We start from the raw sequence: 23038 nt of genomic DNA, 5'->3' as shown, positions 1-23038 counted from the left end.
ACATTAAATATATACAGTATGTGTCGAGGAAGAGTTCCAATATTTTACTATTCATTTAAGAAAAGTTTAATTTTCACTTGTTAAATAAATGAGCACAATATACCTTTACCGGTACAAAGCTGTCACTGCCTCTCTCTCTTTGAAGATCGACTTTTTATAAATGGAGTGCGTTAAATGTTTTATCTATTGTGAGCTTTATACACACAGACAGTGAAACCTGCTGTTCTATCTGAAACTGGCTTTAACGATTTGCACTCTGACATAATAAAGTTTACATTTTAGGGAATCCTTCTTTGGTTTATGCAAATAAATGATACATTTTTAAAGTCCAGTCTACAAAAAAAAAACTTTCGAATAACTCAGAGACCAGATATTTTTGCATTTGATCGGCTCTTTTGGATCATGGAAAAGTGGTTTGACATTTCTAAACATAAGTAGCAGGGAAATCATTCAAACAATGTTTAATGTCTGTTTCAGCCTCTGATGTGAACAAACTGTTTATCTCCCGTTCATCTTTACTCAGATTTCAGGGTGTTACTCACAACTTAGATACTTTGTGTGAATTTACTTGTAAATGGTTGTAAATTCATATGAGAGCAAATAAATAGATCACAACCATCCAAAGAGTCTTTGCAGTTTGTTCTTTCAACTCCCCCGAACAGCAGTAATCAGTGTTTACTGTAAAGCACAGATTTGGGCCAATAAAACGACCCTCTCGTGGTCACAGGCTGAGCAGGTTTGTGAAATGACAATTCATTACAGCAGTTCTGGTTTAGCATATATGTTTTAAGCAGCTCGTAGCGGTTTAAATTCAAGTGCATATGAGTGGCGTATTAACAGCTGAGACAGCTCATAGATTAAGAAAGTTTTAAATGTACTAGTGCGAACGCTTGTGTAATCAGTATGAGACTGAAAAAAGTGGTATCAAACAATCCCTTCAAAATATTGCTGTGTACTTAAAGAATATACTCGTGGCATTATAAGAAGCTGTCATGTGAAGTAAAAGAAAACCAGCTTAAAAGTCATGAAAACTTTTAAAACACTTTCTGAATTTTGCACTAAAACATGCAAAAAAATTTGCTTTGCAATGTGCAAATATCGAAAACTGCAAATGCTTAATTAAACTGTTGTGCAAACGTTTCCTCCTGCAAATTAAATATACATTTTTTGCATTAGCATTTAAATCCAACCTGAAGAGAGAATTTCACCTTTTTTATTTTAATAAGGCATTTAAAATATTTAGAAAGAAGAAGGAGGAAAGAAAAGAGGATGGGAGATAGGAGATGGAGGGCTGTGGAGGTATCTGGATGTTGTGGTGGAGTGTGGGAGTAATGGAGGAGTTAGGGGTAGGGTATGGGGTATAAGGGGTTAAGGGATAATGGGGTGTGGGGGCAGGGTTTACTCATGCCCAGCTTGTGGACAAGCAGCACCTTCCTCCTCTTTCCTGTCGCTGTGGGTGCTTTCCTTCTTGCGAGCCCAGCTCCAGAAGCCCCGTTTCTTCTCCTTTGTCTCCTCTTCCTGTCCAGCCTGAGCTTGACACACTGCAGCCTCCTCCTCCTCTTCCTCCTCACTGTTGCTTCTTTGCTTCTTTTTGTGCCAAAAGCCCCATTTCTTCACCTTTTCCTCCTCCTTTTTCTCTTCCTTTCCAGCCTGAGCGGTCTCTCCTGCAGCCTTCTCCTCCTTGCTGCTGCATGGCTTCTTTTTGCCCCAGAAACCTTTTTTCCTCTTCTTTTTTAGGGCAAGCTCCTGAAAACACAAATACAGTATACATTTAATTCCCTGACACAAGCTCTTAGAATTTGTGAAACCAATTATTCCACTCGTAAAACCAGTGTGCCTGACCTGAAGCTGGATGTTTTTAATCATCATAAGCTTTAGTTCCTCCTCTGCGTGGCTCGCCCTTTTCATCAGGGTATCTTCTTTTTCCAGCCACAGCCTCTCCCTCTCCTTCAGTCTCGCCTCCCAGCTCTCCTCCCTCTCAGCCAGCTGCTTATTGAACTCCTCATCTATAGCGTTGCACCCGTCTAAGTTCTGCTTCAGTTGAGTTGAGAAGATGAGAAAGTCCTCTGTATACACTTTAATTCCATCTCTGATGTTGTTGATCACTGTGTCTCTCTCAGTGATCTGCTCCTGAAGCTGTCTCACCATCCTCTCACAGTCCGCTTCCATTTGCCTCAGGATGGCGCCCCACTCCTCTGTCTGCTTCCACTCATCCTGGCCTGTCTTTGTGGCCTCTAAAGCTGTTTCCAAACTGTTGACATTCTGATTGGCTGTGTCCAGCTTCTTCTGTAAGCACTTGTTTTTGTTCACCAGTTTTTCGTTTTTTGTCTTCACATGGACAATCTGCTCCACCAGGAAAGTGTTTTCCAAAGCCATCTTCAGATTGTCGTCTTCAGCAGCATAAAGAGCTCCTGTGAGGGTATGTCTGTCCCACCTGGGAGGACTAAGCTCCTCTGCCCAGGCATACTGGGTAATGTTATCAGTTTGAGCTCCACCAGACATCTGAAAAACATAAATGTACATTTAAGATTAAACCAGTCCCATTCTCTGTGGTGGAAGAGGTCCTCAGATTAAAGAAGCATCACCACAGTGTCAACATAATCTGTTACAAGAAAATATCCTGCATTCACATTTTGATTTGATTTCAGTTTTATGAATGTATTATCAGCAAAATATACTTAAAATAAATAGATAAAATTTGACTTTTAACTACCATGTAAACTTGGTTTTCTTAAATACTAATGCATCATATATTATTTGTGGATTACATGTTTAGTTTGAAACAATCTGATTTGTCAAGTTAAGTTGTCTAATCACTGATGAGTAAAAAGTAGCCTACAGTACTTCCATAACAACATAGCACGTAAAACAGAAATATGACCTTTGCTTTAGCTCAATGATGAATAAAATGTTGCCATAAAAGTTTCTCTGGATGATGAATTGAAAAAAATCTTACCGTTGGTCTCGAGTTATATCTTTCCATGATGTTTGGACAGAGATATTAGAGGAGTTCAGGATGTAGTCGGTTGTATTTGAATGTTGTTGTCAGTTGAATATTGTCATCATACGGCTGTGTTAAATACTCGATCCTGATTGGTTAATTATGACATTCTTATGCTATGGAGATCAGACCGTTGCAAGGGGCGCAGCTCTGATCACTGATGACTTACTGTAATCATATCAATCCGCAGAAAGAAGTCCGGTTAATATGACGCGGGTCCGTTTACTATACAAAGGTTTCCTCTGAACTTTGCTCCTCGTTGTTTGTACCGAGTCCTTGTGTGTGTCTGTCCGCCTCTATACGTTCCCTATTTTCTCTTCTTACTGAAAGGCTAATTTTTCCTCAGGGCCAATAAAGTTGTACTTTAAAAAGTTAAAACAGAATTCAATATTTTCGCCTCGTAATGCATGCCCTGATGTTTAGATGCTGCTGGCGCTGAGAAGTTTCTTTGGTTAGTTTTTTCCCCTCCTAATGTCCATAGCTGGTTGTCTTTAAACATTGATAACATACCCTGGTTTATATATAATGATATTATATATTTTATGGACAATTTGAACACAAACATTTCTGTTAATTTTATAATAATATTAGGAAAATATCATATTCACACTTGTAAGTGGAGAAATTGTAACCCCTCTTTTTCAGTGCTCTTAAATTATTTTGTATATTATCTTCCATCTTTTGTAATAGCTATTTGTATTAATTAACACACTGTATATATGTGTGTGCTGATCTCTGATTTGTTTTGTAAATTTCTTTGTGTTTAATATATATATATATATTTTTTAAAGAAAGTTTTATCATATCCTCATGTAGTTTCTCTTGGTCTCCGTTAGAGGTTGATAAAGATTTCAGATTACCTCGCAGCCTCTATAAATGAACCGCCTAAAGGCCATCTAGTCCTCTCCCGGCTGCCGTCGCTGGTCCGGGCTGCACCGGTTAACTATAGCAGTCAGTCCACTTTACCGTACACTCAGTTGATTGTGTAGCAAGGGAAAAATGGCGAACGTGGTGCTGGAGTTCAAGGCTTCTGCCGGTGACTCCGAGCCACAGAACCGCCCTGTTCTGATTATCGGTCAGCAGAGCAGCCTGCAGCAAGTCAGCTGGAGCCAAATCAAAGGAAAACTGCAGCCAGTCGTTAGCAAAGAGGTAAAACTGTGAATGAAATTTACAGTTGGGTGACAGCTAATGTTAGCACTATGCTAGCTTCAGTAAGCTACCACTGCTAGCTCAATTAATGTAGCTAATAAATGAGTGATATGTGATGATCTTGGGAATGTAACGCTGTGTAACGAGCTAGATATGTCTTTAATCTAGCTTTATGTGTAACGCTCAACGTTATTGAGGATACATTAAGGGTGGATTGTTTTCATGAATCGGTATAAGAGTAAATTACAAAGCCAGTGTTGTAAGACAATATCTAATTTCTTTAGCGTCAAGTTGCCAAACTGTGAGTAACAAGTTGTTGCTGGGTTTTGATACGTCAGTTAACTAACATCTCAGCAAACAATTTCAGATGTTGCATTTCGTTGGTTGTTGGGGTTAACGTCGTGGATTTTCCATTTCCTGGCTTTTAGAGTAGGTGAATCTAATTATAAATAAATAATGCCGACCCGTGGACATGAGAGTAATGCATATTACACTTAGCTTCATCGCGTTCATGCTGTTTGTTCAGGGTGCAGCTAATGGGTACTCAGGCCCAGCCAAAGATACTCTCAGGGTATCTGATGAAGATGTAAGCAGTGTGCTGTGTAATGTCGTACAAAGTCCTCGGCGATAGCTGTGAAATGGTGTCAGCCTATCTATAAAGAGAGACTTGAGAGAATCCGTCTATAAGGTCAAGTAAAGGTTTTCAGCCATCTCTGTGCCATCTGACAATAATTACCCACAGCTCTTTAATACATAGTTCACTTAACGCCTCTAATTCAGAGCTATATCTATTCATTGATTAATCCCTAAAAATAAAATGAAATTAATAGCTAAATATTTTTTAATCTATTAATTGTAAAAATGATCATCAGATTAATTGATAAAACAAAAAAAAACTAAAAATCTTAGTTTCAGCCCCACTCTAATTCATGAACACCTTCTCACATTTTCCACTTTAACACAATTAATTAACAAAACAGCAGAAGATTAATTTTCTTTCAATCAGACCAACCAATCAATGAATCTACTAATTGTTCCTGCTCTACTTTCGCATGTTTGTTTTTTTTTTAGATCTGGCAGGCGGCTCTCAGTGCTTTGAACCCAAACCCCACTGACAGCTGTCCTCTGTACCTCAACCATGCTGCAGTGGCCGCGCTGCCTTCACGGGTCAGCCGGCATAACAGCCCCTCTTCTGCCCACTTCGTGTCCCGTCTGGTCCGCTCCTGCCTGCCTGCGGGGAACAACCGCTGCATCGTGGTCAGTATCTTCATCAGAATTTAATATGCACTCTCCCTCTGCATAAAAGTTATGCATCCCTTTGGGTCGTATTTTATTCTTATTTTGTATTTTTTGGGAGGACAGAAAGCAATTGTAGCTGCAGAACAGATCTGCTGTTTCATCATTTTATTCTTTCTGGTAGTCCTATTGTGTTCATATCAGGGTCGTCCATTGGAAGTACAGTTTTTATGACAGAGTGGCTGATCTGACCGTTTGTTTCCTCTCCAGATGGTTTGTGAGCGCTCAGAAGTGTTCGCGTCCTCCTGTGCCGTCGCTAGGGCCTTCCCCATCTTCTCTCGCCGCTCCACATCATCCCGCCGGGCTGAGAAGAAGCATGTCACTGTGGAGTTTCTGATCGTCGGGCAAGACGGCAATCCTCTGGATGTCTCAGAACTTGAGGTAGTTTTTTCATTTTGCTCTTAATTCTCCTTTTTTTTGATTACAATTTTCAGGACCTTTAGGGTGCTTCTCAGAACTACCGTGTAATGTCTGTAAACTGCACTTTGCTTTTTTTCCTCTGTTCAGTGCCTCTCCAACGCGGCTGATGGCGTGCGGCTGGCAGCTCGCATTGTGGACACGCCATGCAATGAGATGAATACAGACCACTTCTTAGACGTAAGTGAAACTATTTCTCTTCTGTAGTTTTATCATGACTACAGATATAAATCTCTGTTATGAAGCATCCCTTTTTTCTGTTTCAGGAAATCAGGGCTGTCGGAACTGAGGTTGGAATTACTCCGGTGATCATTCGTGGAGAGGAGCTGAAACAAAGAGGGTTTGGAGGTACTGTGTTTAAAAAGCACACATGACATTAGATAACCTGTCATTCTATTAAGGTTTATTTAATCACTTAAGAATTCCACATTTCTTAGCTATCGATCTTTCTTTGTTTATTGTTTATTTCTGAAAATGAAGTATGTATAACTTTATCCTGTCAGGTATTTATGGAGTTGGCAAGGCGGCAGAGCATGTTCCTGCTTTAGCAGTGTTGAGCCACACACCAGACGGTGCGACACAAACCATTGCTTGGGTGGGCAAGGGCATCGTGTACGACACTGGAGGACTCAGCATCAAGGGAAAGGTACTCTTATTCTACTTTTCCTCCTACCTGCACTCTCTGACACCCCTGATCTGTTAAGCTATAAGCCTAGTTGAAGTAATCTGCTCACGTGTTGCTGTTACATGATGTCATCAGATGTCAAATTCAGTTTCACCGATCTAAATATGTTTTTCTTTTTTCTAGACCACAATGCCTGGCATGAAGAGAGACTGCGGAGGAGCTGCTGCCATTTTGGGAGCTTTCAAAGCTACTGTTAAACAGGTGAGATCCCATTGTCCCACGCTGTTGTATTAGCCCCTATGTTCCTGTTCCTAATCAGACTCTCTGCTCTGTTTGCTCCAGGGCTTTAAGGATAACCTCCATGCAGTGTTTTGCCTCGCAGAGAATGCAGTTGGACCCACAGCCACGCGGCCCGACGACATCCACACTCTCTACTCTGGAAAGTGAGAGAGAATCTTTTTGCTGGCATTTCCTTTGAGTTGTAGACGGAGAGAGTATCAAATCACATGATTTGTTTTGTCTGCTATAATTGCTTACTTTTACAATTTTACAAGCCAATAGAAGGTTGAAGAGTTTCATCTGTTATTTGTGTGTTTTATTCTAAAGGACAGTGGAGATCAACAACACTGATGCAGAGGGCAGGCTAGTGCTGGCTGATGGAGTGGTGTATGCCAGCAAAGACCTGTCGGCTGATATAATTCTGGACATGGCCACACTGACGGGGGCACAGGTGGGTGACAGCCGCTTACAGACTGTTGTTTAGATTTACACAGGTATAAAGAGACACTGAGGAGACCGTAACCGACAATGAATTTAGCCCTACAACAGGTATTTTCATTGTACATTAAAACGTTTTTGTTTCCTTCTGTTTAGGGGATCTCCACAGGAAAGTACCACGCAGCTGTGATGACCAACAGTGAGCAGTGGGAGGTTGCATGCGTGCGCGCTGGCCGCAGCAGCGGGGATCTCGCTCACCCTCTGGTCTATTGCCCCGAGCTACACTTCAGCGAGTTCACCTCTGCCATGGCTGACATGAAGAACTCTGTGGCAGTAAGTGACCAACTACAAATGTATCAAAAGCAAATGCTTTAACAAGAAATGATACATCAGATACATTTGAGTGTTTTAAGGACAAAAAAAACACTGTTATAGTATATTATATAGGTAAATTAAGTAACTGGTTATACAAATTAAAGTATTTTAAGTAAACCATTTTAATGCTGTGATTTATTTTATGGAGTAGCTGAGGTTTGTCATCATTTCTTTGTGTTGTAACAGGACAGGGAGAACGCCCAAAGCTCCTGCGCCGGCCTCTTCATTGGTTCCCACCTGGGCTTCGATTGGCCTGGTGTCTGGGTGCATGTGGATATCGCCTCTCCTGTCCATGCTGTGAGTGCCTCCATGTGCTAACAGATACTGAACAGTCAGTTAAAGCTCTGACTTTTACCCCGAAGAAAATCAGCTGATAATCAGAACATAGGGAAGTGAAAGTTTGTTTGTATTATTCGGCGCATGTTTTTTTTATGCAGACTGAAACTGGCTTGACAAGAAATAAGCAGGGGAGCAGAACAGGAGTGTCATTACCAATCGGATCTTGCAGAGCGAGTATCAGAAATTACACTTGTTCAGACCATATCTTAGAAGTAAATGCAACTACTGTAGGGCTCTTAGAAGTTTTAAGAATATGGCTAAGATTACTCAATCAGTGGAAACATGGAGTGTGAATAAAGTACACTACTGCACGCATCTCATAGGAAACTCATGTCCTTCAAAATAAAAGCGCAGCATAGACTGATTGTCACAACTTTTTTTTCTAGCACACATCCCACTGAAAACAGCTCCGCGGCCCACTTTTGGGTCCCAACCCACCAGTTGAGAACCACGGCTCTAGATGACAAAATAATATACATACAGTACATAAATACACAATGCTCTTTGTATCTGCATGCAGATTTTGAACGTCCAGGAAAATGATTTCCTGCTTTGTTGAAAGTAGTTTTTTGACAGTTTTTACTATTGGTAAAGATTCAGGAACCTGAGAGCCTGAAAGAAGAGAGTCAGCAGTTGTTGTTTTTTTAAGGAAGTTGGCAAAAACCCGGCAGTGAAACTAAACACTCCCTCGTGGTTTGACTAAAAACTGTGTTAATCATTAACAATAACTTAATTGATCCCCAAAGGGAAATTCACTTGAAGGAAACACTTAAAGGATAAGGTCACCACTTTTCTAGTGTCTTAAAGCAATCACAAGATTTCTGTTTAAACACTGAAGCAGGTTTTTCTTGCCGTACTCATTCCTCCTCTTCAACAGCTGTGGGAGGGTGGGGAGTGATGGTGTTTCTAAGCATGTTAGACCCTCTTGTGACTCAACATTAATGAAAGTTTCAGCAAACAAAGACTTAAATTTCATTCACATTCACTGTTAATGAAAATGTAACTCTAAGGGTAGAGATGAAATGATAACAGCAGGCTAACTTTACAGGAATCTGACCCTTACTGTGTTTTTATCTGTTTGCAGGGAGAGCGTGCTACAGGATTCGGTGTTGCTCTGCTAATGGCTCTGTTCGGTCAGGCATCCGATGACTCCATGCTGAACCAAGTGTCTCCTCTGGGTGCATCCACAAACGTGTCTGAGGACCAGATGGAGCGTGACTGCAAGAGACGAAGGCTGGTGTAGAACGTACACGATGCACGGTTACCTCTGAAACCTCGACCGCTCCCCTGCCACCTCACACCCAGAGCTCAAAACATTTTAAACTGTGATTCCAGTCCCTGTGTTTGAATTCGACCTCACTGAATAAAACGAGATAATCATCAGTAAATCAGGAGTGTTATAAATGATTATGATAAAACAAAGGATGTCAATTCCTCATTATTTTCACTTGCTCTTGCTAAAGATGCAGTATTATATCTGAAAAATGCAGTTGGTTTGTCTTTGACGGATTAGCAACTGGCTAAAAGCTGATTCTTTGTAATGGTTGAGATTTTACAGTTAACAGTTTTTCCTTGTAAAACCTGGAGCTCATTTTTTAATATCCACCTCATCACTAGGCACTGTTGTACACTGATAGTTTATGCAACTCAAGTATTATGTCATCCATGTTGTCTTTAACATTGTAAGGAATAGTGGATCAGTAAGGCTAGAGTTTGTTTTGGTAACCACTGCACTTTGTATTCACCCTGTGTGTAGCTGATTTGTGTGATATCTGGATCAAACTGGGGAATGACTGCTTACAGCACTTTTCAACAGTTTTACAACAGTGTCAGATAAATAATTGACAAGCAGTGCCACATGTCAGCACAAAACACAACTGTAATTGTTAGACAGCCGAGTATGATGTTTTCCACCCTCGTGACAATCATGTTGTCTCAAATAAAGGCGGTGCCATCTGACCTCTGTGTGTATGTCAAGTCAAACTTCATGTGGGCCAAATTCTACATTTTATTTAGTTGCCACCTCAGGTTTTATACTGTCTAAAACTGCACAACAATACAGCATGGGTGTTTCTCCTAAACAGTCAGGATGAAACATTTGTGGATGTTTAATGTTTTCTGTCTGTAACTGATGTTAAATGATACAGTAGCCTAATTCTGAGCAGTGTATTGCACCTCATGATGATGGGGTTTTATGAAAACTTTACAGCTATGTTTAAAAATCTTTATAAGAGGTAATCGAAAAAAGGACGGGTTTACCTTTTCAGCTGATAACTCAGTGATCGGGCAAAGTGTTTCACTAGACTGTAAACATTATGATAGGTAACGATGAGCATCACTCAGACTTATGACTTCCTTGTAAAACACATGGCTGTCTGCGCAAGTTGTGACCAGCTGGTCACATGACTGCAGTTTATGTACCGGTTTATCAGCACTGAGTGTACCCACAGACATACCAGAATTAAGGCAGTCTCTGCCAACGACACCAGCCTTTAACTCTTCTCTTACCCCCGTTTGTGCTGCTTGTTAAACCAGCAGGCCGTCCGCTGCCCCGGGTTTAAGATGGCTCGGTCAGTTTTGGTTGTTTTCGTGTTTTCAGTCGTACTCTCTGGCGTGTTTGCTGGAGTGTTTTTCAACCCAAAGAAGCCATGCTATGTCCGCGCAACGAGAAGAAACGACTTCGGACTTAAGTAAGTAGAATAAATTATTGGTATTTTTTCCAAAATAAAGGTCCTTAAGTAGGACGAAGCAGCGGAACTTCTTCCCGGGATATTTAAGCTAGTAGCTAGTCGACGTTCTACGGACAGCCGTTGGTTCTATTGTCAGGAGTTCAGCATGCTGAGTGAATGTTATCTTTGTGTGCTGTTACGAAGGCAAATATACACTTAAATGTGACAAACATTCATTAATGTGTGGCATAACAATATAACTAACCATGGAGGAAATTAAATAAAATACTAATTGTGTTAAGTATATCAAGTATGGAGCTTTGGTTACATTGTAGCCTATCCCTGTTTTCGTGTTACTTCTTGAGTACTTGCAGCAGACAAAACGAATCTAAGGTGAACAGAAAGGTTTGTGCCCTCATGATTTGCTTGTCATCGCCGCAAATCACGAGATTTAGTGAATCACAGGTTGAGGAAGTGTACAGCTCGGTTAACCCCCCACAGGTTAGCTATCAACCATTGACTGTATACATAATCTACGAACCCAAAACACCCGTCATATTAAAACTGTACTTTTTTTTGTCAAGTTATCTCTAACAATGCTGCATTAAGCCTTCATTGTACTGCATACAACATTTACTATGGTAAAGAAAAAGTATATAGTTTCCTTTATAATATTTAATGCTTTCAAGTTTAAGATATTTATGACTGTATTGGGTTTAAGAGGCCAATACTTAATACTCATCATAATTAGATGATGATTTGTTCTCCTCAGATGTGAAAATGAGCTGTTTTCCTTTGTCTAACATCACATTACTTTTGGGTTAACCAAGGACGAAACAAGACAATGGTTTCATTTTCTTGGGCATTAGAAAATGTTGTGGTTTGATGTTTCATAAAGAGTTTGTGGTTTACTGTGTTGAACACTTTACATGTACACCATACATTGCAACAGCTACTCTTTCTATAGGTTATTTGATATTCATGTGCTGCAGTTTATCAGTTGACATATACTCACTGACAAATATATCTGCAATAAGTGAATAATAGCTAAAATATTGACCTGGTCAATTTCCATTTAGCTTTGTTCTAAACCCCTTATGTGTTTATAACATTTCATAATCTGTAAAGTTGTCTCTGGAACGTTGAATGTTATTATATTACAGAGGACATCACATGATCTCAGTGCCCTCATCTCTAGGCTAACAGTTTATGAAGTCTTCTCTTTGTTTGCAGAAGTTTTTCTCTGTGTATTTAAAGTGTTGTGTGTGTGTTTTACCCTTCCTGTGATCATTGTATCTGGTCTTCTTAAAGTTATTTCTAAAGAGGGGAAATGAAACCGAAGCATGAGAAGTTATATTCACAGGTCTCATAAGTCTAAAGGAAATGTAGAAAACCCAATCACAAGATTAGCATGTTTATTTATTATCTTCAGTGTAGATTAATGAGTCTACAGTCTTTTTCAACTACTTGATTAAGCATTTAGAGGATCTTATAGAATATTGAAAAATGGCTTTGGTTTTTTTAAACAATTGTAAATCGAAACCAAAAGTTTTTAATGATCTAAAACAGAGAGACAGCAAAGTCATAAATTTGATAAGTTCACACACGTCTTGTGTGTCATTAAGTGTGTCCTGGCTGCAGAACTAATGTAACTAATGCCCTGTCTGTTTATAGGACTGGTCCTCGTCCTCATGAGTATTTGAAGATTTCTGATCTGCCCAAATCCTGGGACTGGAGGAACATCAATGGCACCAACTATGTGAGCACGACCCGCAACCAGCACATTCCCCAGTACTGCGGCTCCTGCTGGGCCCACGGCAGCACCAGCGCCATGGCAGGTATGATTTACTAGTGACTGCTGAGTCATCGTGGTTTGGTGTTGGTGTAGAACAGTAGGGCCTCACCTGACTGTTCAGACACATTTAACAACGTTACACTTCCTTTTTACACAGAAATGACAGGAACTGCTCCTTTGATTTATTGTTTCTGCGTATATTTATCTCCAGACCGCATCAACATTAAGCGGAAGGGAGCATGGCCGTCTGCTTATCTCTCGGTCCAGCACGTGATCGACTGTGGTAATGCTGGCAGCTGCCATGGAGGGGATCACAACGGAGTTTGGGAGTATGCTAACACACACGGGATCCCAGACGAGACCTGCAACAACTACCAGGCGAAAGACCAGCGTAAGAGTCCTTCAGTGACGAAAGTAATGCTACAATCACTAACATTGCCTGAGTTTGAGCCATGCATGTTTTGTGTCTCTCTTTAAAGAGTGCAAACCCTTCAATGAATGCGGCACCTGCACCACCTTTGGAGTGTGCAATATTGTGAAGAACTACACCCTGTGGAAAGTGGACGATTATGGATCTGTGAGCGGGAGGGAGAAGATGATGGCAGAGATCTACGCTAGAGGGCCCATCAGGTTTGCAACTTATTTATGCTTCTGGTTTGTAGAAAAGCTCCATCAAACTGCTCACTCTGTTAGTTAGATGTATTTAGGAACTATAAACCACAGAATGATGCTGCCAATTTGATTTCAAGTAAACTCTCTTGCATATGCATCTTTGCAAACAACCCACTCAACCAAATACATAAACAAACACATTCAGTCAGACAAAAACATACAGTAACTAATAATAAGGCTGACAAATTAAATGTCTTTTGAAACGCCTTTTTCTCAGATGACACTTTGACATGTCACAGAAGGAAAAGTACAGGAGCAGATACAATGAATGATTATTGGGTGTCATTAAAGGTGCTTTTTGAGCAAAAGTACCAGGAACCTTTAGCTCCAGGAACTTCTCTTCAAGGAACTAAATGGTTCCTGTGGCCCATTGTTGTTTCCAAAGCAGCCTAGTCCCAGGAGGATTACGCAAATCAGGCCATTGACGTATGGAGAAGCAATGAAAGTGACTGCACTACACCTCCAGTCCAGTAGGTGGCGATAAGAAGAAGATGAAGGCCATACAACGAAAATGACACCATAAAACGCGTCATCATTTTTGTGACACTACACTGCCTGTTAGCATGGAGGAGATTCAACTTGTGCTGTTTTTGATCGTGCTTTGTTGCATTGCAAATAGAGTCATTTAATCAACACTGGAAAGGAGACAAACACTAGTAGCAAAGCGGATTAAAAACGCCTGAAATGGCGGGTGAAATAAAACGCTGCGAGTGCTCAACCAATCAGAAACGATCAGCACTGCAGGCACTTCCCTGAAAGTTCCTGGACCTTTGGAAAGTACTACCCCCTGAGCAGGGAGCAGGGAGATCCTCAAAAGGCTCCTAGTTCCTGGGGAAAGTTCCTGCTGTCGAAAAGCACCTTAAGCTGCCCCAGTTTAGGTTCCTGGTTTTGTTCTTGCTCATTTTCACACTGACAAGCTTACTGGGTTGTGCATAGAACTGAAACACCATTAATGTTGTTAGTAGCACCTGCTTTTTACTGTTAAATGTCTGCAAGTAGAGTCAGATGTCAGGTTACCAAGCAGCTTTTTCCACAAGGACAAAGGGCAGAGAAGTCTTCCACAAACATGTGGCTACACTGACAATAAAAGGAATTCAGACAATTCAGTGGGATGCAACATTTTGGCTGACACGGCTGCCTTTCGATCACAAACAGTGATTGTAATACGGATTGTGGTTTGGTGTGATTTATTATAGAGTATTGTGTCAAGGTTTCCCCGTTTATTTGTCTTCCCCTCACCCAAGGTACACTGTAACTGTTGTTACCTAATCCAGGTGATGTAATTGTTGTGTGGTGTTTGTTTTCTCCAGCTGTGGGATTATGGCCACGGACAAGCTGGATGCCTACACTGGAGGTCTCTACTCTGAATACCAGGAGGATGCTTTCATTAACCACATCGTGTCAGTGGCAGGGTGGGGCGTGGAGGGCGGCGTTGAATACTGGGTTGTACGCAACTCGTGGGGAGAGCCGTGGGTAAGTCCGTATCAAACAGAAAACTTAATGTAGTCAAAGAAGGAGTTGTTGACAGATCAAAATAGAGACCCTGCTCTAAAGATGGCATGCAGAACATTTGTTTCTCTGTGGGTCTTGTGATTCAGTTGACATTTAAAGCCACATGAAAACCTTAAAAAAAAAACATTGAGTTTTAACATTGTTGGATTTTTTTCTGTCTGTTTTTCTTTTCTGTTTCGGCACTTTGGGCTGCATGTTTGTATAAAAGATGCTATATATGTTGAATTATGTGCAGTGTAGTTAAGCCACTGTATAAACACAAATCTACCTATTCATTTCTCATGTAGTTGTCGTCTAGGCTGGCATCTTCAGATGTCTTACTGTTAGACTAAAAGTCCTAAACTTGAAGAAGCTGGATCTAGGGTTGTAAAATCTTTATAATAATCTATCCATGATCAATTTCCCTCCTCTCCTCAGGGTGAGAAGGGCTGGTTAAGGATCGTGACCAGCGCCTACAAGGGAGGAAGTGGCAGCAAATACAACCTGGCTCTGGAGGAGGACTGCATGTACGGAGACCCAATCGTCCCCAAGGGCTACTAGTAGAGGTGATCAGCATGCACATTGTGTAGAGGTCGTCTCTGCACTCTCTCGTGTGTGTTCCTGTCTCAGGCAGAGAGGAAACTTTTTATATGCAAAATGTCTAAAAAGGGAATGAGTTCAGATTTTTATTTTATAGAGATATTTGCAGTTGTTTTTACACTTTCAATCACATGTCGTTTCCAATGTCTTCTTGGATATCAGACCTGCTTGAATCAATGCAGATTTTCTTCATGTGTGCTGAACAGCTACACTGGAAAGTTTTTTTTGTTTGCATCATCAGGAGGACAAAGAGCTTTTCATTGTTTGCATTTTTAAGTGCATCCAGACTCAACCAAAGAACACAGTGTTTATAAGTAGTCCTGCACTGGTCCGACAGTGAATGATTTCAGTGCGTTGTGTTTATGTGTTCACAGTGTCACACTACACGGGGGTCAAGGATTTCTATAAACAAATAAAATAATGATCTTTAAGTGTGCCTTAAATGACCTGCAGTCAAACATGTTTATATCATTTGCTGTTTTTAACACTGAACAATCTACACATCAGAAATTTAGCAGAAATTGCGATTTTTGTTTTCAAACTTTTTCAATAAACACAGAATCTGTCCCTTGAGTATCAATCATTGTCCCTTTAGGAATGAAGTGACCTATGGAGATGTGATTAGTTGCTTATCTTTGTAAGTGGATTTATGCACTTGACGCTTCTTTGCTGGTTTTTGTGAAACTTTTCGGAAAATGACCAGCTGCATTCACATATTTGCTCAGAGACTTTGTATTTACAGAGACTTTGTACTAACGGGCTGGCAGGGTTGTCTGTTTAATCAATGGTTTCAGACATTTCTATACTTGCAGAGCTTAAACTTCTCTGCTGCATGACCCCACTTGCCACAGTTCATCTACTGCCTGTAGCCTGTACATTTGTGTACCAGGTGTTGAATCTTATAACCTATAATCCTTTGGTCAGTCAAAGGTTTGTGATGCGGTTACAATTCGACCAACGAGCTCTGTCTGACGCTGGTTTTTACATTCTTTAGGGTTTCTGATTCTTGACAATACTCACTGAAATGTTATTACGATACATGTAGTTACAAACTGTCTGCCCTTGAGAAAAATATCCAGATGCTTTCTTCACTTTGTCGTCGACGCGAGAAAAAGCAAAAACACGCTTATTTTATGATAAATCAATAAGAAAATGCAAGAAAACATATTCAGGGTTTTATTTTAAAACAGCTGAAAACAACATAAAATATAGAAAATCAAATGTACAGGTGAAAAAGGAAACATGTAGCTGCATCTTCAGAGGCTCCAGCCTTCTTGTTACTCTAATCTTTCAGCTCACCGACGTTTGCCTTTCCGTAGAAACTAAAGAGTCCGTCTTCAAGCTGTGTTCTCCAACATCGTGATTCAGTTACCATGTAAATGTGAGGTCTGCTGTCAGATCTAACTTTAGATCTTTGTCGGGTCTTCTTGGTACAATCTCCAACATTTCAGTGTCCTCTCCGCATCAGTTGATCATGATGAAGTTTGACTTGCAATGAGCTAAAAAACAGGGAAACAACAGGCTACATGTAAGTGCGTAAAGAGGACGGTTGTATGTTTTATGTGTTGCGCATGATTGACTTTATCTTGACACTGCAATTGTTTGTTATCTCTCTCGGTGTAAGTGTAGAGACTTGAAATATTAGTGCGTCACTTACCAATGAACTCTGCGACGGGATCATGTTCTCCCTCTGTGCGGATGGTTCCTGCGATGCTGTCGTTCTCCAGGATGGGCAGGAAGAGCTGAACAAAGTCTGATGTGTAGGGGGGTGCGATCACATCCAGCACCTGTAAAGAGAAATATGGAGTTTAAATAGTTTGTTCTAAAGTTTCTTTTACACAAAAGTTACAAATGTCATCTAATGGCGCAGACACGACAATAAAACAGGCCTGTTTTCATTTATGATCCCCCATTGACTGAGTAAAGTTCCTTTAACCATGTTTAATCTCTTAATGACATATGAAGATAAGAAGCCGCCGTTACCTCTGTGACAAAATATCTAATGAGGGAAATATCCGTGTTGAGTTTCTCCAGACACTTCCTTATGTAACCGACTACAGGCAGCACGTAGCCACGACTCAGCAAGTGAACCATCCGGTCCAGCAGAGTCTTCTTCAGCTCCAGCTGAGGGGGGAGTAAAACCAACACACTGTCAGCTGAGAGGTCGCACAGGGTCAACCAAACACACTTCTGTATTAGAGAGATGAACACACACAGACCTGCTCCATGACGTCCAGCTGAGAGTGCTCCGTCTCAAACAGCTTGATGAGCAGCTGGAGCACCTGCGGGTGCAGCAGCTGGTGACACGTACAGATCTGTGTGGAAGAAGTATTCAGGTTTGAATTTAATAGCTGATCTAAAAGGTAAACAGTTTTATCCAGTAATGATGTCGTACCTCGTCCAGTAGAGCTAAATGTACAGGAGTGTGGTCGGTCTGCAGCTGGAAGTACCGCGGCTCAGACACCGTCCAGTCCACCCATTTCAAAACCCCCATAGCAACGACTGGAAACCTGAACACAAACACGCACGCTTGAACTGCAAGTTACTTTTTTTTAATGTATTTTAATTTTAATACATATTTTTGAACTCCAGTTGGACATTGTTTAGTTAATTTCATCGCATCGTTCGGTCATGCACTCACCGGATGCACTGGTACAAAGTGCCGAGTTCAGCCACCAGCTCCGTGGCTCCTTTGTTCTCGTTGCAGCACAGATTGTGCACCGTCTCGATGGCCTTAGAAGTGGACTTCAGCTCATCTTTATTGATGTTGACTCGCTTGTTCTGGGATTCAACAGAAGGACACATGAAAGCGAGAGTAAGAGTAAGAACTGTTTCGAAGGGAAACAATGAGAATAAGAACTACAAGTGTGTAATAAACTACATTATCAAGTAAATATAGATCAAACAGGTACATCAGTATAATAAATCCCTGTTCTCTGTACCTTTTTCCACGTTTCAACCACACTAGCAGCGTAGGCCAGAATGTGGATGTATTTGTGTTTATGGTCCTGGTTGATCTTCGATCCAGGCTTAAACAGCGACTGCATGAACAGGTCCAGAAAGGCAGGCACTCGGATCTAAAGAAACAGAGAGAGAAAAAAGAATCAGTTAAAAGGCATCTTAACAAGTACATGTTGAAGCTCAATAGGGTCAAAAACGCTCCGTCCTCACCAGCTCCACGGGAGGCGGGTCCATGCTGCTGAACATCTTAAACAGAACGGTGATATCTGCAGGGTTCAGGGCTCCTTTGGACAACATGGCACCCAGCGCCTGGCAGGCTCGAGGGTAGGCTGCCGCTGTGCCGAGCGCGAGGGTTATCTGACTGGCATCATGACCTCTGTGATAAAAACCACAACCACAGAATTAAGAGCCGTTTCTTATTCACACATACAAACTAATCCAGAGCCCTGAGCATGTTGCAAGTCTATCCGCTTTATCAACTTTGACCCTGAAACACTAATGAGAGTGAAATCTGCTGAAATAAAGAGAGGTTACCTCTGATGCGCTGACTTCTGCACCTCCTGGCCGATCCTCCGAACAGCCGAACCTCCCTGCTCCTCCTGAGAGAGGATGGACATCATCGCCTGGGCAAAGAGGTACGTGTGCTCGCCGTGACACACCATCTTCTGCAGGAGAAAGCGGGGAACAACTCAGCAAAGACTATCACAGGCGGACAACAAAGGGACAGAAAATCACTGCATGCACTGACTGACTTTACACACAGATGTGTTAATGTAACACAGCTGGCTATTTACATATGGGACTAAACTTTGGCTTCAGATGAGGAAGTAAGTAACAGAAAAACAATCCTTTAGTCCATAAAAATGTCACATTAAGAGAATAAAAATCAGTTTTTAAGCTGAGGTATTCAAATACTTTGTTTAATCGTACCAACAGCACAAAATACAATTACATTAAATTTTTCAGTGATTTAAAACCATTAAAAAGAGGAATCACTGACTGTCAGTTTAGTTTGATAAATACTTTAATAAAAGCAGGACTCTAAGAAAATTGCTCAAAGGAAATAACACGGTTACTTCACAGCACTATGGTAAATAAAAGAAAAGCTCACAGCAAACTCTGGCAGGTTCTTCTCCAGGTTTTCTTCTCCTCCATCCAGCAGCGTGGCCAAAGACGTCCTCAACACCCGAGAGAAAACCTCCAGCTGCTGACACGCTGTGGACACGCTGGTGATCTCACCCTGATAACCTGCGTCTGAAATGAGCTAAACGCACACACACACAAAATATGTGTGAAAAGCAAAAACAGATTATTTTTCACATTTTCAGGAATTCTGTTAACAAGAGAACTGTGGCAGAGCAAAAACATGAACTTGACAAAACTTACAAGAGGCTATTATAATGATCACTCCCTCAATCCTAAAGCATTACAACATTGTTACATGGCCTAAACGTTGTGATTAAATGGAATTATCTTTTTAAATCTTCTGACAGCTTTAAGCGCTTTTACACTACATGTCGCATCCACCCATTCACACACTGATGGCAAAGGCTTAAGTGCCAATCTCCAATCAGATCTATGAGCCACAGCCGCCTAGGAACTGTGCTGCTACTATTGTTTTACCTTTACAGTGAAGTTGAGCATCAGGCAGTCTGGGTGAGCCTCTGCCAGCTTATAGAAAAGATCTCTCCACGTGGTGTGTGCTATCATCTGCTCGAGCCACGCAGGAGTCTGAAAACACAGGAGACTGGATTAGTTTAGTTGATAAGAGCTTCACTTACTGGTGATATTACTACCGAGTGTTCAGAAACCTCACCTCTCCCTCAACAGTGAAAATGGAGTCGGCTTTCTGAGGGTCGAAGTGCTTTATGAGGAGGCTCTTGAGGTGATTTTCTACTCGTTCCTGGACCTGAGCCGGCTCTACGCCTGCAGCAAAAATAGAGAAGTCACAGATTAATGAGATGCTATCAGGGAGTCCTGCAAACACTGCTGTAATCTTCTACCTACCCATCTGGATGAGCCACTCTGCCAGCAGATTGACAGTCTGAGCCACAGCAGAGTAGTTTTCAGAGAGAAGCTGGATGACATGTTCTGGAGAGCCACCTGCCTGGAAATACCTGTGAGAGAAATATTGTGCTCAGTCTTTAGGATTCATGGGACTCCTGTAAGAGGTCAAAGCAACTGTGCAATTTTCAATGAGAAAACAGATGCATACATTTTGAGGGTGTTGAAGATGGCCGGCTCCATGATGTAATCCCTGCTGGAGAATTTCTGCAGACAGTCTTCCTGGGTTTTCCCGTCATTTCCCCCTTCCACATAATCCTCCTGAAAGAGACATTTGTTAATGCTTCTATTATGGATCCTCTGTCTTGGTAAACATTAAAAGCTAACCATGTCATCTTTTGTGCATACAGTAAGTATTTTGGTTATTATTGTACTTTTTACTCAACTATACTTGACTGACAGCTTTAGTTAGTTTTTACATAATAATATGTCATACCATTTAGAACCAGTGGAAACCATGTATCTTTAAATGTTGGGCTTTTGAATTAAATTTTTTCTGATTAACTGAAGAATAAAGTGTTTATTTTATGTTGAGAAATTTATACTATTTATGCACTTTAACCCCCTTGCATTAGCAGTAAAATACACTAACAGAGCTGATATTTTTTATAGACTATGTTGCATTGCTGTAAATTAATCTACCCTTCTTGTAAATAACATTTTAATTTCAGAAAAATGGTGGCGATTAATGTAGTAGAACTGTTAATCCAAAAACATAATAGTAAATAACTGAAAGGGGCCGTTTTTATGGCATAATCATAAATTATACTTTTGATATGACCTGACCTGAGTACTTCAGTGTCAGAATCAGAATAAGCTTTATTGACCAGATTTTTACACATACAAGGAATTTTAACTTTGCTCTCTATATACACTCAAACATTAAATATTAAACTAGTATCTACAAGCCTACGAAAGACATAAGGAGTGCAACACTGCTGAAATATTTAATATGATTTAGAAAAAATATGTAATTATGTGACAGATGGGTTAATTTACATGAGGTAGATAGTTTCCAGTAATTACAGTAAGATTAGATAGATGGCGTAGATTCATGCCAGATGACGGATGATATTTGCATGAATAAAATGTGTCTGAGTATGATGAGAAGAACAATTAACAGTCTATTTACAGGTGACAGACATTTTCCTCACTGATTGTTCTGACACTCTGACTGTTATGTGTTCATCAGAGTGTCAGAACAATGGACGGCTAATTTTACTTTTAATTAAGAGATTAGTAGATGACTACTACTGACTCCAAACGTCTGCAACAAACACTTTACACAAGTTATTATGCAAATTACCTTCTTCCTGTCTTTACTGGTTGAATGCATGTCTGAATGACTGCTACTGGACTTTAATTGACCTCATGCACTAATGTTTGACTAACCAGTGTGTAAAGGAACAAAATGATTAAAGACCGAACAGGCAGCCTTACATTTCTTACGCACAAAATTAAAAAATCTTATTAAAAAAACCTCGTTAATAACATTTACAGTTGGTTACATTAAGTTGAACTCGGTTACAGTTACTATCCTGCAGCTTAACTTCAGTTAGCTTGTAGCTGCTAATAGCGCCAAGCTGCTGCAGGTTCAAACCATCATCTCCACAATACACCTGTGTAGACACATCTGGGCATCTGCACATCAACTCTGTGTCAGCTGGGCGTTTATCTAGAGTTGTCACAACAAAACCAACAGCGTGCATAGCTGCAGCTAAGCTAATGCTGTCTAGCTAACTACCTGTGCAGTCTGAGCCAAACAGCAACAAGTCGTGGACTCACCAAGTTACCGTCCGTGCCCTCCCAGTCTCCTCCGCCGCTGTAATATTCCTCGTCCATGATGACGGGAGAGAATTAACGTTGAACTGGCTGCAATAACCCAGGGGTGAGTTTTAAATCTTCACCCGACTTGTTTTCACCGCTAATGATGCTGAATGGAAAATGCAGTCAGCAGCTAGCTTGTTTGGCTAGCAGGCTTGAGGCTACCAACAACAGGCGGAAAATGGCGAGAGCGTAAACGGCAAACCACGCCCCCCTCAGTGTGACTGTGGGAGTTCTGCCCCGAGTTCAGTCTGTCAGGCACAGCTGTCTAATAATAATTTAAATATTTCAGATTTCAGTAACAAATCACACAAGTTCAGAAGAAAAACATTTTAACGGCACAATGATAATGGCTGGAGTTTAAGTTGAAATTGAATTAAATCCTCTTAAAAACAGCTCTAACAAAAACTGGACGTTATAACCGTTTCAGACTTCATACATCTTTGCTAGGCCATCCTATTAATTATAATACTACTGACAATAATAAGGATAATAATCAGATAAGCAATAATAAGTGTATGGCTGAGGCTACACATATACAGTTTTACACCACAGAACTTCTTTTCATGCATAGACTGTAGAAAATGATAGATATATACAGTATATAGATCTGTATATATAATAATTGTTTTTATCCGATAAGTTTGCTTCGCCACATTCAATTCAGTATGCAAATACAAGAATAACGAAGCTGAGACCGATCACTTGAACCAAATGCCTTCTACAGTCTCTGTTTATGTACATATAACACAGTATCTCTGGATTATATAGAATGGAAAACTGCTAAAATGAAAATTAGAACTTGACTAAAGCAACTGCAGGTGGTGAGGCTGTTCAGGATATGAAATTAGACAGTTTTGTTTTTGCATACATTATCATGAATTAAACTGAGCATGTGAAGAAAAAGTCTATTTTTGCACACTCATGCATTTTGCATCCACATCTGTGCCAACACCAATAAATTAGCATAAATATACAGTGAATGAGGAAGTTACCTCTGTATGGGGGTTGTTAGTAGTATTGTTTGCTTGCAGACTTGTGAC

General features: G+C 40.6%; 3 protein-coding genes across 3 annotated transcripts; 2 read left to right on the top strand and 1 right to left on the bottom strand.

Annotated features, from left to right (window-relative positions):
• The first annotated feature begins 3940 nt into the window (after nt 1-3940).
• npepl1 (aminopeptidase like 1) lies at nt 3941-9879 on the top strand. The gene is made up of 12 exons (XM_069678116.1): nt 3941-4150; nt 5222-5407; nt 5657-5827; nt 5954-6043; nt 6130-6211; nt 6367-6509; nt 6672-6749; nt 6831-6931; nt 7095-7218; nt 7362-7538; nt 7767-7877; nt 9004-9879. The coding sequence occupies exons 1-12, from the start codon at nt 4001-4003 to the stop codon at nt 9160-9162; spliced, it is 1572 nt and encodes a 523-aa protein (XP_069534217.1). The 5' UTR covers nt 3941-4000; the 3' UTR covers nt 9163-9879.
• A 475-nt stretch (nt 9880-10354) lies between these two features.
• On the top strand, nt 10355-15697 carry ctsz (cathepsin Z). The gene is made up of 6 exons (XM_069678982.1): nt 10355-10609; nt 12263-12426; nt 12595-12774; nt 12863-13013; nt 14366-14528; nt 14985-15697. The coding sequence occupies exons 1-6, from the start codon at nt 10482-10484 to the stop codon at nt 15105-15107; spliced, it is 909 nt and encodes a 302-aa protein (XP_069535083.1). The 5' UTR covers nt 10355-10481; the 3' UTR covers nt 15108-15697.
• Nucleotides 15698-16321: 624 nt separating this feature from the next.
• On the bottom strand, nt 16322-22137 carry nelfcd (negative elongation factor complex member C/D). The gene is made up of 15 exons (XM_069678410.1): nt 21957-22137; nt 20323-20432; nt 20115-20224; nt 19924-20033; nt 19731-19838; nt 19219-19371; nt 18642-18772; nt 18318-18483; nt 18089-18223; nt 17788-17927; nt 17542-17656; nt 17366-17461; nt 17130-17270; nt 16804-16933; nt 16322-16645 (listed from the first exon to the last, which is right to left on the bottom strand). The coding sequence occupies exons 1-15, from the start codon at nt 22011-22013 to the stop codon at nt 16611-16613; spliced, it is 1737 nt and encodes a 578-aa protein (XP_069534511.1). The 5' UTR covers nt 22014-22137; the 3' UTR covers nt 16322-16610.
• Between the last annotated feature and the right edge of the window lie 901 nt (nt 22138-23038).

The sequence above is a fragment of the Semicossyphus pulcher genome, unplaced genomic scaffold (genome assembly GCF_022749685.1).
Source record: "Semicossyphus pulcher isolate SPU_LCO1_2020_fin unplaced genomic scaffold, fSemPul1.0.p SCAF_3, whole genome shotgun sequence".
NCBI classification, from domain to species: Eukaryota; Metazoa; Chordata; class Actinopteri; order Labriformes; family Labridae; genus Semicossyphus; species Semicossyphus pulcher.
Note: the sequence above shows the minus strand (reverse complement) of the source record. Positions and strands in the feature narration are given on the sequence as shown.